This window comes from Aedes albopictus, chromosome 3 (genome assembly GCF_035046485.1).
Source record: "Aedes albopictus strain Foshan chromosome 3, AalbF5, whole genome shotgun sequence".
NCBI classification, from domain to species: domain Eukaryota; kingdom Metazoa; phylum Arthropoda; class Insecta; order Diptera; family Culicidae; genus Aedes; species Aedes albopictus.
Window position 1 is genome coordinate 178,907,937 of NC_085138.1, and position 17,629 is coordinate 178,925,565.

The 17,629-nt window shown below is 39.5% G+C and overlaps 1 protein-coding gene across 1 annotated transcript in view; it reads left to right on the forward strand.

Annotated features, from left to right (window-relative positions):
- Nucleotides 1-17,587, forward strand: part of LOC115253484 (uncharacterized) — a 146,949-nt gene extending 129,362 nt beyond the window's left edge. The window contains exons 3-4 of the mRNA XM_062857613.1: nt 6,117-6,162; nt 15,639-17,587. Of these exons, the coding sequence (XP_062713597.1) occupies nt 6,117-6,162; nt 15,639-17,490 (1,898 nt within the window). The 3' untranslated portion in view covers nt 17,491-17,587. The remainder of the gene's footprint in view (nt 1-6,116; nt 6,163-15,638) is intronic.
- The last annotated feature ends 42 nt before the right edge of the window (nt 17,588-17,629 follow it).

Genomic DNA, 17,629 nt, shown 5'->3' on the forward strand with positions numbered 1-17,629 from the left:
GATCAAATATTCCAGTAAAAATTACTTTTACTAATCGAGAAACATCTTTTATTTTCGATACAGCAATTTTTATTGTGTTTGGAAATTAAATATTTTATCTGTGAGATTTTTTTTCTTTTCTACTATGCAACAATTTTACACCACTTTGTGCAACTTCAAATTTTAATCATCTAGTTTACAGAGCCCTATTTTTTAACTTTTACCAGAAACATCACCAAATTGGTTTTAGTTAAAAATAAATAAATAAATAAATCAACAAAATTGGTATTATTTGCTTTGTTAGCATGACTACTATAAGAGCTAAATAGAAGAAACATTTTTGGATATTGTGCTCAAAATGAAATAGCAGTTAATCGTTAGTGTATTTATAATATCTGAAACAGTCTATACAAATGTTTTAGTTGGGTAAGTTTTCAGTAATTATGTTTATAGACTTCGTGGACGTGTGGTTATCGAAGTCAGTTGTCTAGGCGTTTCGTAAGCCTTGAAGTGTGAGATCAATTCCCGCTTCAGTCGGTGAAAGTTTTTCGACAAACAAAAAAATCTCCACTGAACAACTGCGTGTTTCGTGTGTTGTCCTGTGTCTCATGTCAGTGATCGTTCAGTCTGGTTGAAGAAGGTGTAGTGTCTTAAAAAAACTAGAGACTGTGCATTAGGAGATAGCGTCGTTACTTCAAATGATGGACGAAACTGAGTGTGCTAAAAATCTACAAACTAAGCACTCTGCAAACATTTTAAGGTTTCATGATAATAGCATGGAACGAGCTCACTAATTTATGTGCATCCATCTATCTCTTCATCGCTAGTTGTCTGGGTTCCCGCCTAAACTCAAAAAAATACCGAACACTTGTGCTACGCTGATACGTGGCCTGCTCTTCAGTTACCAAGCCACCACACTCATACATACATTGGATCTCCCGTCAGCAAACGAAGCACAAACAAGAAAAAACGGATTCGCACACGCTACACTATAACTTGGCATGCTATCCAGTTGCCAAGCTCCCACCCATTCGATCTCTCACTGCTAATTTAGGCTACTAATTTTTTTCCTTAGATACACATAAGATTACAATTCGCTCCGCTGAGTCTACGCCGAATTTCCCATTGATATCAGTCTTGAACCAATTACTTCCAGTTCCCCTAGGCGTTGAAGGCCTTTATGACTGCAGCCCTCGCCATCTTGTTCCGTGCACCTATGTCGATCTTGGTGCCATCATCGGCTGCCATTTGGCTACCAAGATATTGAAAAAGGCCTAATCCCTAGTCCGAAGCGTCGGGAATGTAGATAAAATTCATTCTTGATTCGAAGACTGAGAAAGCCATCCCTCTTTCCGATATTGGAAGCTTTAAATCGAGCTTACTTTGCATATAAGAGCGCCGTTGAGCTAGGAGAGCAACTTCATCAGCCAGTTCTAGGTGCTCTATGGTAATGGGCTGCCAAAGCAATCCACGATTTGGTTCACGGTCAATCGCACAGGATCTCGTCGATTACGATGAGGAACAGTAGCGGTGATAAGATACATCCTTGCCTCACCCCAACCACGACCCGGATGGGATTGCATAAGACACCTTTGTGCAGTACTCTGCATGAAAGCGCCATGTACTGTGCTTTAATGAGGCCGATGATTTTCTCAGGGACACCCTTGCGCCTGAGGACTTCTCACATGGTTTCATGATTGAGACGGTCGAAAACTTTTTCGTAATCAATAAACATCGATGAATGAACATGATCGATTTCATACAACGCATAGCTGTTTCTATCTCCCGCAATGATGGAGCCACGGTGTTGACACAGGTAATGCGTCGATCCCTCGGCGGATCATGCTGAGGTGTTTGTTTGTTTATTTTCGACACTTGACACCAGGGTGGATTCGTGTCGCATCTTATCTATATATATAAAAATGAGGCAATAAAACTCACGAACGGATGAGCCGATCAGGATGACTCTTGCTTGGTATGATTTGTATTCATGGTGGCTGTGTTTATAAGTAGAAAAAGTTATGAAAATCAACTAAAAAAAGTAAGAAAACTGATAAAATACTGTTTTTTCATGAGCTGAGAAGGAAATCAACATGATCGAAATGAAACCAATCTAGAGTGCGGTGCTATATTGAGCACACTAGTTGTCAAACTACCAGATGACGGCAAGACAAAGTTTGCCGGGACAGCTAGTATACTATAATTTCATTATACAATCCTTGTTTCTATTCATGCGTTTGAAAATTATCTCCTCATCTACCGTACTACAATTATTATTTTCCAAGATTGTTTTCGTTTAGCTTAAAGTTGCTTGAATAATCCTGTTTCGCGCAGGAAATTTAACAGTTTTGTCGTTTTTTCTTCAGAGTTGTCCAGAGCGTCTTGTAGTTTGTTGTGCTGATGTCGTTATTCGCTCTTTCCTCATTGAACTTTCTACAGTGCAATATTAAATTCCGCACGTCCACAACAATGCTGAGGTGTTGGTGGCGTGGCCGACACTTGGAAAAGGTTTCCGAAGTGCTCGAACCAGAGATTCAGCTGGTCAACCGAGTTGGTCAATAGCTGTCCAGATCTGTCTTCAACGGGCATTGTAGCATTCATCTTAGCCCAACTAAGGTGACGTAAAACACCGTAGAGGAGACGGATGTCGCCAGTGTTTGCGGCTTTCTCGGCTTCGTCGGCTAGGGAGTACGAACACGCTCTTTTGTCCCGTCTACATGAGCGTTTCACTTCCTTCTCGAGAGCCGAATAGCGCCGACGGGCTACAGCTTTGGCTCCTCGTGTTTTTGCTCACTCCATCGCGGCTTTGACGTTTCTTCGCTCCTCTATCTTCCTCCGGGTATTATCTGTAATCCACTGCTTTCTCTGAGTGCGTAGCTCACCCAAATTATTCTCGCCGGTGGCGATGAAGGCGTTATTGATGGCGCTCCATTGATCTTCTACGCTTCCATCTTCCGGAATATCCGCAGCACGGTTCTCCAGCTCCTCGACGAAGGACCTTTTTACCGCAGCGTTTTCCAGTCGGCGTGTGTTGAACCAGCACCCAATTTTCTCCTTCTGTCAATTTGATTTTCAGTGACGCCATCACGGGTAACCCATGTCACTTTGTGCACGATCGGGAAAGAGCGATCCCCCAATCCCCATGTCATTATTGATGCCACAAAACTCTGCAAACAACTCACCATTCTCGCTCATTTCTCCGAGACCATGGCGTCCCATGACGTGCTCATAGTCTGAGTTGTCGGAACCAACCTTCACGTTGAAGTCGGCCATGAGGAGAGGATCTTGATATTTATCACCTTTTGAAATCTTACTCACGACAGCATTCAATTTGACTGTAAAAGTTTTCTTTGTCTTGCAATTCGGCAGCATCGGTTGGCGCGTAACATTGGATCATGATCATGGTAAGATTGTGAACCCGTGTTCTGAATCTGGCTACAGTTATCCTCTCATTATTAGGTTCCCACTTAATGAGCGTAGCGTGAGCTCGTGCGCTGAGCAGGAAATCAACTCCACGGTGGCGAAGAGTGTGTTCACGTTGTAGGCCCGAGTATAGCAGAATTTGGCCCGACGACAATCTGTTTCCTCCAAAATTTGGCCAACGGACTTCGCTCAATCATAGGACCTCAAGATTCATACGACATGCCACATTGGTTAGTTGTGCCAGTTTACTCTGCTGGGATAAGGTTCATGAATTACAAGTTACAATTCTTGTGCGTTGTTTCGCGCTAAAAGTCGTTGCCGTTGAATCAGTTCGTAATCTTCCATTTTCGGTTTCTGTAACGGTTTTTGGGTTTCAAGAACAGTAGGTTGTTGTTATGGAAATCATGGATGAGAACAGCTTTTCCGGGAAGCTTTACCAGACTATAAGATATGATAAGAGCAACGATGGACGGTGTGCAGAGCAGCGTAAGGATTTCGGGTGAACTATCCAGTTCATTCGAATCTCGACGGGGACTACGACAAGGTGATGGACTTTCCTGCCTACTATTCAACATAGCCCGGAAGGTGTTATGCGACGAGCCGGGCTGAACAGCTGGGGTACGATCTTCTCGAAATCCGGTCAATATGTCTGTTTTGCGGATGATATGGATATTATTGCTAGAACATTTGGAACGATGGCAGAACTGTACACCCGCCTGAACCGTGAAGCAGCAAAGGTCGGACTGGTGGTGAATGCGGCTACGACAAAGTATATACTGCTAGGTAGGACTGAGCGAGACAGGACATGCCTTGGGAGCAATGTTACGATAGACGGGACACTTTCGAGGTGGTAGAAGAATTCGAATACGGCTGTTAACGGCTGACAATAACGTGAGTCGTGAAATACGAAGGCGCATCATCAGTGGAAGTCGTGCATACTACGGGCTCCTGAAGAAACTGCGGCCAAAAAAGATTCACCCCCACCCCAAAATTATCATGTACAAGACGCTAATAAGACCGGTGGTTCTTTGCGGACACTGCAAGCACTCGGAATTTTCGAGCAACGCGTGCTAAGGACGATCTTCGGAGGCGTGCAAGAGAACAGTGTGTGGCGAAGAAGGAGGAACCACGAGCGCGCTGCAATCTGCGGTGAACCCAACATCCTGAAAGTGGCTAAAGGTGGACGGATACGGTGGGCAGGGCATGTTGTAAGAATGCCTGACAACAACCCTGCAAAGTTGATGTTTTCTAACCATCCGGTTGGTACAAGAAGGCGTGGAGCGCAGAGAGTACGATGGGGGGACCAGGTGGAGCGTGATCTGGCGAGCGTTGGGCGTGACCGACGTTGGAGAGCTGCAGCTGCAAACCGAGTATTATGGCGGTAAATTGTTGATTCGGTGTTATCATGGATTTGATGTTGAACTAAATAAATGAAATGAATGAAGGTTGTTGGCCTAAGGTCCACCGTCGTGGGGCTGCTATCTTAGGTATAACTTTCGGTGGAGGAGCATTTCATACAGAGCCGCTGGATGTCAGAACAAACGCTATTTGAGCCGCACCTCCTTGGTGAACAGACACTCGGGACGTACCTCCTCAATCAAGCTGAAGTCAGACATAGCTATGTTGGACGCTCTCCTTATCGACTCACCGTTTTACAGCCCATTTTTACACATTGTCGCACAGAAATTAATAACGATTCCACTACTTCATGAGAGCTTGTCTCGAACACGAATACACCTACCCTGCACGTTTCCATTAAAGCATCGAGTAATAGACAAATAAACAACCTATCATTTGTCACTAGTCAGTGTACGCCTCAGATCAACTCTGACCAACTGGAGGAGGAAATTCTGTTCAACAGGAAATAGGGCTGCGCACTAGGTTGCTGTTGATGCAACAGAGCACGCCCATATGATCGATTAGCTGGGAGGATGATACCGACAATTACTATCCTTTCTTGTAATAAACCATTTAGCATACCAATTAAGAAACACGTATGTAATTAGAGCCCCCGTACGCCGTCGCACCTCTACGAACCGAGAAGAAACAGTGAGGTCATCTGAGTCATGTGCCGACAGACTTCCCAATTACTGATGGGAAATACATACCTTAGCTTCCTAGAGCGAAAGGGAGAAGTCACTAAAGCAAAATCACTCAATAAAATCGATTACCTTTGTTGATTTATAAGGTGCAGAATAAGTACGTGATAAAATAGAATGATGTTGTTGAGAACAGCAAATTAGGGTTTTCGTACATGTAACGGACGCTTTTGTTGATTGACACTGATGTAACAGAAGTTGGATAAAGTTTGATTAAAAAAATATTCTTATTTTAACGTGCAACACTATGCTTTTGTTCAATCAACTTTGTATTTGTTCTACCAGTACATCGAATACTTGATATAACTAGTATCTAAATAAATAAAGTCAGTTTTCACAAACAATTTAACACGCAACTTATGAATGCTATGAACTGACAAATGTAATTGACAAATTATTTCCTGATTTTCATTTAATAGAAATGGACTGAGAAATTGTCTAATCTAACTATCCGCTAGATAACAGAGTATTCCTAGTTAATCCAGCTCGATGTAAGCCGCAAATTACTCTATCTTCTCATCGAGCTACAGTACAAGTTCACCAACTGTGCCCTGACCTACGACCCTAGGACGGAAACAACTGACTCGGTTAATCACCTATAATTTCTTCCACCAGTGAAGGCCAATGTCAGCGCAGCTCGGCTCACGGAACACAACACTCTGTAGGTACAAGTTGTTCCGAGTTTCGCGAAGCATTACCTATGTAAGTACATCGAAAGTGCGTGTAAGTAGGCTCGTGCCATGCACCATCAGACAATGCGACGCGACGACGACGGCAGGCTGAGAGAAATGACATCTCACCTTGGTCGAACTGACTTCGCTGAACTGAGTAACGCATCACACAATCTTAGCAGCGTATAGTCGTTGAATTTCCAGCACAGTCATACCAGGATGCAGACATGGTGATGAAAAACTGATCGAAAATATTGAAAGTTTGCTTTCATCGTAAAGGTACCTCGTTAAGCTGATAAGCCTTACATGATAAAACATTAAATTGTCCATTTTCATACGCCTGAATTATGTTCGCTTTGCAACATTGTTCAGTGTGGGGAGAGGTCACTTAACTACAGGGAATATCATTCCAGACTTGTTCGAACAATGTAACTGAAAATGCTGGAACGAGCTGGGTTGCACAAGCACTGTTCAATTAAATGAACAGACATGTTTGTAAGGCTTAAAAAATGTTTTCCAGAACTGGTGGTCGATCGACTGTAAGGTTTAATCTTATGATTTTCGGCAAAAAAAAAGTTTTCCAGAACATTATGTTTATAGATTACAAACATAATTTAATAAAAAATAGAAATAGTTCGGGTTTTTGTAAATGCGGTACTATTAGGAAAACTCAATTTTTCGATTGCCAAAAACTGAAAACATAAATAAAATAAATTTAAATCTGGTATATCGTTTTCAATATCACAAAAGTAAGCTGCAGAAGTATATAGATAAATATCTAATTAATTGAACTATAATTTGCTGAGATATTAAAATTACAAGTAGGTCTCGATATTATCTGAATAAAATTCAAAAAAAAAAAATTTTAAAAAATAATATTTTCAATGAATCCATTTGAAAGTTTGAATAATGCAACTTTCAATGCAGTAAACCGAAAGTCATGCAAAGATTGAATGCCAATGATTGAAAAATAAAAAAGATATCGCACGAACAAGTTGTCTGTTTAATAAATTGAACAGTTCCTATACATTCCAATCACTTAATCATTGCGGTAGTTAAGTCAAGAAAAACGGGAATTTCAAAAGGAAGCTGATGCCTGCCCACAGATATACCATGTAGTTAGGGAAAATCGGCCTGTAATGATTCCTTTGTCTGCTTTATGCTGCTGCTGCTCTTCAACTAGTACCTAAATGCAATCCAGGTTGGTAACAAAGAACTGAATCACAAAAAGTGGCGAAAACTTGTTTTTTTTTATTTCTCCATTACAAAAGTTGTTCGTGCACTTCGGAAGAACTGCTCCGATTTTAATGCCACACAGGTAATGCAATTCCACTTGACTACTGTTCGATTTTACAGCTTCAAAAACCAGTATTGGGATTTCAGAACACTTACCTAATTTCCTCTGTTAAAAAAATATATCAAATTATTGAATGACCGACAGTGTTGAACCAGATAAATAGATTTTTACGTATGTGAAGCTCCTAAACTGTCAGAGATTTAAACCTCGCTTCAGGTGCACAACACCAGAGAGATTGATCATACCAGGATTCGATGGTCTGCCGCGATGGTATTTATATCGTTCTTATAGCCCAAAACCGCATCTCTGCACACCAGCTTCCATAATTGCTCTTTCAAGCGCCCGCCATGTGTAAGGAGAACTAAAAAGGCCAATGACCGGACTCAGAGTATAATGCAGACTCTAGTTTCGAACCATGGATTAATTCACCACTCGGTAGTAATTTGGCCGATTGTCCATTGATTTCGTAAACTGATTTCATTACGATTTAATAAGCCCCTTTTCCCTTTGTACGGTTCCCTAATTATGAGTGTGTCGTACATAGAAAAAAATGGAGAAGAAGTATATGACTTACCAAACATACATTATTGTAGAAAAACAGATGAACAAATCGCAAACCAGGAGTAACATTTGAAACACTAGCACAAAGTGAAGATACACTTCACTATTACTTCCCTTTTACGAAAGAAAAATCAAAAATTTTTTTAACCCTCTAATACCCAACCCCGTTTTTAGACGGGGTATAGTTTGAACATTTTTATATTTTTTCTTGCCTGGACAATCAAAACTTTTTTATTTTAAGCTGGTATTAAGGACTGTTCTGTACATCTCAAAATGGTTTTTGGTGTCTTTTAAAGCGTATTAACGTTTTTTTTAAATCATTGAAAAATTGAGCTTGAGCTTGAGCTTGAGCTTGGGCTTGAGCTTGATTGACCGCCCGTGGATGCTACTCCAGTATCGCCAGACCAGCTACACTCACACAAGGACCAATGAGATAACTGCCGGGGACTAGCAGGCATCTTCAGTGTGTGAGCGTTGGTGATCTTCTATTTTTAGGCGACAATGGCGCCTGCCACGTCAGGATGCAGGTCAATGTGGGGAAGGGGTAAGGAAGTGATGATTGCAATCGTTTGTATCCACATCTGGCCGAATATACCTCTGCGCCAGCACAAATTCATGCGGATGTTGGAGTGTTGGTGGGAATTGGTTGGCAGAAGGTTCACACATTGGTGTGTGGATACCAGAGGAAGGTGATAGAATTGTGTGTTTTTATTATTTTGAAGATGTGCGGCACAGCTCGCTTCATTGCATAACTTGTAGGCGTTTTTCTAATAGGATTGTGACACTGTGCTGTGAAAGTTTGGAAGGAAGGGAAACGGCTTTTTCAACCCGTTTCTGTTCTAGCGACGGCTATGAACATGTTTATATACATGAGTTGTATATGTAGAGAGCAGAGAGAAAGTATATAGAAAGATACAAAGGGACGGGCCAGGGATTGAACCCAGGACCTTCTGCATATAAATCAGAAGCGGTAGCCACTAGACCACCAAGCCCGTCTCATTTTTTTTTTAAATCATTGAAAAATTGATGTTTTAATCACCTTTACATGTTATCGTTTCTGTTGTTTTTAATCGCAACAATTAACGCATTTATAATTTTGCCTCAATCATTCTATTATAGTAAAAGAGTACAGGGGAGTTGAATACAAACTGAAATGATTTTCTAAAAAGTTACATGGAAAATAAAGTTTTCTATGAAAAAAAAAATTAACGAAAATCATAAAATCTCAAAATATTTTCATCTTTAAAAATCGGTACGCTTAAAAAAACGGTAGGCTTCTCGAAAAACTATGAAAAAGTAGGGATGTTAAAAAAATGAAAAATCAAAAACCAAAATTCACAAAATCGAGAATTATAAAGAATCATCTTCCAAAAAATGGTCGTGGGCTTCGTGGCCGTGCGGTTAGCGGCGGCAGTCGTCTAGGCGTATCGTGTGCCTCGGAGTGTGGGTTCGATTCCCGCTCCAGACGGTGGAAACTTTTCGTCAAACGAAAAATCAATCATTGGGCCACTGGGTGTTCTGTGTTGTCTGTTGTCTAATGTATGTAATGTGTTCAGTCTGTGCAGCCTCTGGCTGAAGACAGTGTGAATTGTCTTTTTTTTTAATCCATTTTAGATGACGAAAAATGATATTTAGATCAAAATCAAAAAGTTGGGAATCAGAGGGTTGTGGAAAAACTAGAAAGAACGAGAAAATACCGTTTAGTTTCAGTGCTGTGCTTATCTTCGGACAGATAGGCCTTTTTCGTCTGCGGCTTACAGACTTCTTCAGTGTCGTGCACTTGACATTATTTACACAAAAATACATTTCTAAAATACATCTAATAAAACTCAAAATGTTAAAACTTCAATTTTTATTGAAACGTTTTCTTAGCGATTTGATTCATGGTAAACATTGAAAAAAAAAACAATTACAGTTCTACATAATATCGCGGAATTTTACTGGCCAAAGTGTTTACCGGGTTTCTTGAAAAAAATCTGAACAATTCTTTGTTTGTTTGAATCTTATGGCAAAAATACTGGAGAAATTTCTTACGGTGTTCCTGAATTTGTATTTGCTTAAGTTCCTTCTGTATAAATACCGTGGGGATTTTTTGGAGGATTTTGATGTATTTGAATAAAAATTTCGGAAAACGTAGTTCATGGACTTTCGAAAAAAAAATATTCAATTTCTGTTCAGAAAAGTCCCTTAAACATATTTATATAAATTCCTGAAGCGCAAAATTTTATCGGATTTTTGGGTAAGAAGTTTAGATAGCAATTAAGATAAGAGTGTTATACAAGTACATGCAGGATTTTTTTTCTGCTAGCAGGCTTGTCCACACTGAGCGCATGCAAATTCTGCTTTTTGTATGTACATAATCACATCATAAATTAGACTTATTTTCATCTTATCAGATGGAAGGATGTTCAAATATCCTAAATGCCATTTCAAACTGTCAAAAAACCGCACCTCAGAACCACCTTTCTGATAAGATAAAAATATTTCTAATTTATGATGTGATTATAAGATTTTCATACGCTCAGTGCGGGCAGGACTGCTTGCAAGTTTGTCAAAACTTCCAAAAGTTTTCCTAAAGAAATTGCTCAGAAAAAATCAATAAATCAAATATTGAAAAACAAATTGTTGCACCATTTTATCAGCGGTATATTTTGAAGAGTTGTTATGTTACTATAAATTCCTATTGTTTTGCCAAGAACTTTCTCTCCAGCAATTTCTTTCAATGTTTCTACAGAAATTTTTCATTAAAAAGTCAGGTACATCGAACACAATCTCTAGAATATTTTAGAAATGATTTTTATGAAAAATCTAGAAAAGAGGGATTTATCCGCAAAGATCTCTAAAGTTGTATCAGATGATCTCTTCTGATTTAATTTTGGAGATCATTGTTAATGAATTTCCATCTTTTCTAGAGCTTAGAGATGAATTCCATGGATGCACCCTGATAAGATTTTTATGGAATTTCTAAAAAATACTCGGCGTAGAGGCCAGATTTCATTTCATTCCTATTAATAGATGATAGGTAATGCCAGATAACTCCATAAATATATATATTATTATTATTACTTTATTATAGAGATTTTCAGCCCTAGGCTGGTTCATCTCTTAAATATGTATAGTAAAAATATGTTTGAAAAGTAACCTAACCATGTTCTAAAAGATATGTATGCAAATCAAATTCATTTATGTGATATATTTAATCTGGATCAGCTTAAAGCGTTGTAGATCAATTTCATACAGTTTCTTACCGATTTTGGCAACACCCGATTTTGTCTACTCCCGATTTTGGCAACACCCGTTTTTGGCAACATTTCCTTCCCGATTTTGGCAACACCCGTTTTTGGCAACAATTTCTTACCGATTTTGGCAACACCCGATTTTGGCAACAATTTTTTACCGATTTTGGCAACAAAAAATTTTGACCAAAAATTTTTACCGAAAAATCGTGTTATTTTATCCTTACTTTTCTTTAAAAAATCAAAATTCATTAAATTTTTCAAAATCGACAATTTTACAAATCATGACGTAATTTATGAACGTCATCTACATGGATCGTTTTATAGCTTGTGAATAGTCCATATTTATAATATAAGCCAAATTGACGCATACAAGTTGAAAATTATCCACAAATTTTTTTACCGATTTTGGCAACACCCCAATTTGGCAACATTAAATTCACCTCGTGTTGCCAAAATCAGTAAGAAACTGTATTGAATGTTTGAAGCCTAATAGCAAAGATCCAAAGGCTTGAGGATTCATGTCTGAAGCAATAGACACTTATTTTTTACGATAAAGTGGTGAAACCTCTTTGGCATACAGATTTTTGACATACGTACATTTGGCCGAAAGGACGTTTGACTATCGTAGTATAACTCGTAGGAACAGCATATTTTTTGAAGAGAAATTCGGGAATATTCGATGAAAATGTTAGTAGTTCGATGCCTACAACTAGCGCAGCGTTGTGAATTATCGCGAGCGACCATCACGACATAGCATGAGCATGAGCATGAGCATGAGCATAGATGACCGCACAATTCGTAGTTGCTACTCCGTGATTGACCAGAGCAATCGAAATTGCACAAGGAACCAATGACTAGGGCTTGGGACTAGCTTACTATTCTCAATGTACACAGGTCGAGAGCTCTCAACTTTAATAAGGTCAATAACGGCGCCGGCCACGTCCTTACGGTCATCGAGGATGGAAGGGAATGTTAGTAAGACAAACGTTGTTATAAAGACCGCGACTCGCTGCATCTCCACGTTTGTCTCAGGAAGGAATTTTTTGTTAGTAGGGTAAGGTACATTGTCAGTCCGGGAGTCACCTATGGTTGGTGATATGATTTGACAATGGATCAATATACACAAATCGCCGTTAACAACCGACCACTTTTCGACGCAAGAACTAGCCATAAAGAAAATTCTATCGCGCGTCTCCACTCCACTAGGGAGCAGAAACCTTTAGTCTATTCCACACAGAAATACACTGAACGCGACTCGCTTGTCGGCGCCCGGATTTTTTCTCGACCGGCGAACCCGAAATAACATTTTTCACTCTTTTGTGTAAATGCAAAAAATGAAAGAAAATATTTATTATCAACTAAAAGTGTATTGGAAACTAGCGCCGAAGGGAAGCAAAAAATTCGGAACCGACTCAACCACGGCGCGCGCACACTCGTCCCGTCGTCGGAGCCCCGCAGAGAGAAGAGAAAAAAAACGCAAAAATCTAGCAAAGCGAGCGCGCGAAACTTTGCTGCTGCCGAACTACCGCACACTACTGACTCTTATCGCGAGCGACCATCACGACATAATCGATAAAGTGGATTTCTGTTAGGGGAACTGAAGGCATACTGCCCTCCGGGGGCAATTCGGCTTCACATGATTTCATGTTATTGTAAATGTTCTCTTAAGATGCAAGCAAATAAGATTTAAAATTGAGCAGTTAAAGCTAGAGAAGGATTGATGTAGTCGAAAGAAAAGCATTGAAAACGACAATTTTCCACATTTGGAATGACCATCTAATCTGTACACTGTAATTATTGGAACAAAGTTCCATAGGCCTTTTTACTATGATACGAAACCATCAATAACACTAGTTTACAAAACAAAACGAAAGTCGTGAACTTCCGTCAACGACCAAAATTTTTGAAGCATAATTTAGCGCTGATTTCGAAACCGTGCTTCAAAAAATTTAAAGTAGAACAGTTTTTGAGTTTAAGCTCAATATCGAGTTTTACAACTTTTTAAAATATGGAATTCAATAAAATTCAAATATCTTGCGTTTTGTTCAACCAATTTTAAATTTTTTTTCCATAAATTAAAAGCTAAATATAATACCATTCGATCATCTGAATACAGGTTCTGCGGCAGATTGATGAAATTGATGGCGAGTTTTGGGGTCGATCTCCTTAAATTTTAGCAAAATTTCCAAAATTATATGAAGAAATGTATTTTTTTTAACAAGAAAAAAATAATTTAAAAATCCTTTCTCAACGTTTATTTGACATATCATATGTAGGCGGGTTACAGTAAAAAAAATCAGCTCAATCGGCGCATTGATTATGGAGAATGACATGTGTGAAGTGAGCGACTTTGCTTAAAAAAAGAACAAAAATCGATTTCAAATCATCAACGTTGTAGGGCATGATTCTACACCAAAAAACAATCATCAGCTTACCGAGTTCAAAAATGCTGTAAACTACAGTATGACCCATAAAAAAATGCGACAGTTTTCAAAGTCATCGTTCCCCTACTTCGAACTGATTTACCTCGCATGTATCTATTGGATAGTATAGTAGAGCCACTAATCTTATAATGGCAAAGGAACATATACTGATTCCATGCAAATACCTTCGGAAATATAACGTTGAACATATGGATGTCGAAATCGTCCACGCGCCAGAGGCCGTTTTTTAAGGATATAATTTTCTTTCAATTGCTTTCAATCACATTCAATCAAATTTTATTTTCAAAATAGTACTTCTATGGCTGGATAAGGTCTTCAGGAGTTGGTTGGTTCGTCGGACAAGCACGAAAAAAATATTAACTTATAAACTAAGAGACATTTTGTGAAAATTGAATTATTTGACAAATGATAATTTTTAGAAAATATTATGTTTTAAGCATGAAATTGTTTTTAAGTACATAGTATTTGTACCTATCATAAAGGTAGGTATATATGCCTTCATCGACAAAAAAATGTTTTGAAAAATGTTCTAACAGTTTTAAGTTTTTTATTAATTTATCTTAAATACGGTTTTCTTTTTTAGTTTTTGTTTCCTAAACATTTGAAATTATTTTTAAAATATTTTTCAAACATGGGCGCATTAAAGAGTACATATTTCTTCATGGTTTCCATGTGTTTAAAAGTTTTTATCTTAGTTCATTTTGCTATGAAAATTATAGGAAAACTTGATTTTATTTAGAAATTGTTAACAATTATAAGGTATCCCATATACGTAACCAATGAATATTTTGACAAAAATTTTAGAGATCCTGTATGACAATGACCTCATTATTGTATCCTAATTCAAAAAAGTTTAATTCATTGGGATTATTTCATTAAAAATCATCAAATACTGCAAAAAAATGGAATGTCGCATTTTTTTATGGGTCATACTGTAGTGTAAACAAATAATAAAACATCTTTAAGTTATAAGACCAATAATACTTTTTTATGTGCACTATAAAACGTACCATATTTTCCGAAAGCTTCAAAACTTCTAGAAGTATTAATCGTATAATCTATATTGCAGTAAAATATTAAAGTTTACTTCAAACCTGTATAGAATTACTAAGCCTCATTATAACCATAGTTTGTTGTTCACCTTAGATGGACGGAAAACCATTCATTAAGTTTCAATATTGCAGGGCAATGCACTACTCAAATTTTTATTCTGAAAGCTTATACCAAACAGAGAATGGGTAATGTGCAAAACTAAATGCATATAAGGTAAAGATAACGTGAGAATGGTACATATATGGTAAAGCAAGTTTTTTTATTCCTGATTAGCTGGAAGTGCATCCGAATGGTGAGTTGTCGTCATCCCGTACTAGAATAATCTTCCGGCGTTGTTTGAATAAGCCTCCTTCATTACAGTCAAGCCTATCAGCATGATTATTAATGCTATTTTTGAGACAACATAACAATCCCCCGAGTAAATTTATGATCCATGAACCTCTGCCACCAGGAGCCAGCGACAACGCTCGGACAAAACACACGTTCTTGATCTTGTATGCCCACTATGCACTATGCTAGAATTCACCTGTACGGTGAGACCGGCTTTTCCGCTAGTGCAACCGGCAACTGCACTATGAAGGGTTCGTTTGGCGGCTGATAGCCCGCCGGTCGCCGCAAGGGGGTGGTGCCAGTCAGTGTGGAGTGAGTGAATGCAGCTCGATGCAATTGTCTCCGCGTGAACTCACCCCGTTGCGTTCGATCGTTTTACTGCCTGCACTGATCCCCGATGGCTTTAGTACCCCATAGTTGTTTAAATATGCAATAGTTCTGGCTGGTCTGAACTAGTCTAATAGTAACCGTGCGCGGGAAAGTACGCGATGCGCGAATTGTTTCTCAGTTGAAGCTGGTAGGATTTAAGGATATTTATGCAGGATGCAGGCGTCTTGTGCGGTACTGGTATGGATGCTGTGGAGTTTCTGCTACCATGCTCAGGCACAGGACAGCATAATGTCTGTGATTGAGTTCCTCCAGGATGGAGGCAAAAGATTGGATAGAGAGCTTCCTGATCGGAAAAACCTGAATGAAGAATACGACTTTGTGATAGTTGGTGCCGGATCAGCGGGCTGCGCTCTAGCAGCCAGACTGTCGGAAATCAGTGATTGGAATATTTTACTCATAGAGGCGGGCGCGAATGAAAACTTACTGATGGATATTCCAATGTTCGTTCATTATATGCAAAGTTATGACGTGAACTGGGACTATCGAACGAAGCCAAGTGATCAGTATTGTCTGGCATTTAAAAACAATCAGTGTAGATTTCCACGGGGCAAAGTGATGGGCGGATCTAGTGTACTTAATTATATGATTTATACTAGAGGGAACCGTCGCGACTTTGATAGTTGGGCAGCTGCCGGAAACGACGGATGGAGCTACAAGGACGTGTTTCCTTACTTCCAAAAATTAGAACATAGTGTTGTGCCTGATGCGTATCCAGGATATGCGGGGAAGAATGGTCCTTTGTCTGTATCTCACGTACCGTATAAATCGAAAATTGCGAAATCATTTTTGGAGGCATCCCTGGAAGCTGGAATTCCATATGTGGATTACAATGGACCGAAACAAGTGGGAATATCATTTATCCAGAGCACTACCAGAAATGGATATCGTGATAGTACTAATGCAGCGTACTTATATCCGTTGAAAAATCGAACGAATTTACATGTGAAGAAGAGGTCCCAAGTTACAAAGATAATCATTGACAAGGAAACAAAAAGAGCAATTGGCGTTAAATTCTACCACAATCGTAAATACTACACAGTGAAAGCACGACATGAAGTAATTTTATCAGCTGGGGCAATTGGCTCTCCCCATCTTTTGATGCTGTCCGGTGTGGGTCCAAAGCGGCATTTGCAGGAAAAAGGAATTAAACCAATAGTTGATCTACCTGTAGGCTACAATTTCCAAGACCACACTGCTGCAGGAGCGCTTACTTTCCTCATAAACAATACGATGAGCATGATGGTTGAACGAGAAATGTCCATCGAAAACTTTATGGATTTTCAACTAAAGCATACGGGACCTCTAACTTCGATCGGTGGTTGTGAAACGATTGGTTTCTTTGACTCAGAACACCCGAACGACGCTGATGGTTGGCCGGATTACGAACTTCTGCAGATCGGTGGAACCATGGCAGGAGATCCATCATTTGAATTGAACTTTAATTATAAGCACGAAACATTTCAAAAATTGTTTGGTGAAATTCAACGCAAGAGTCTCAGTGGGTTTACGGTGTTCCCCCTCATATTGAGACCCCGAAGCAGCGGTCGCGTTTCCTTGAAAAATGCAAGTCCCTTCCGATATCCCGTTATAGAACCGAATTACTTCTCAGATCCATACGACTTGGACATCTCGGTGAGAGCAATTCGTAAAACACTTGAAATCATCGAACAACCAGCGATGCAAAAACTCAACGCTCATCTCCTGCCCGTTTCAATGCCAGGATGCGAGCAATACGAGTTCAACTCCGACGACTACTGGCGATGCTTCACCAGGCATGCCACCTACACCATCTACCATCACGTGGGCACCTGTAAAATGGGACCCCGGAAGGATCGCACTGCGGTGGTCGATCCACGCCTACGGGTGCATGGAATCAAAGGTCTCCGCGTAGTGGATGCCAGCATTATGCCAAACGTACCTGCCGGACACACCAATGCACCGACGGTCATGATAGCCGAAAAAGCGGCCGACATGATCAAAGAAGATTGGAACATGGTTCGGTGATGAAATGGGGGATTGGTGAACAAAGCTTTAATTTATTATGAACATATTTATGAGAAGACTGGACTAATAAATGATTAGTGTGATACATGCGAAGAAACTGATGATTATGTTATTTTAATTCCGAAATACTGACATGCGC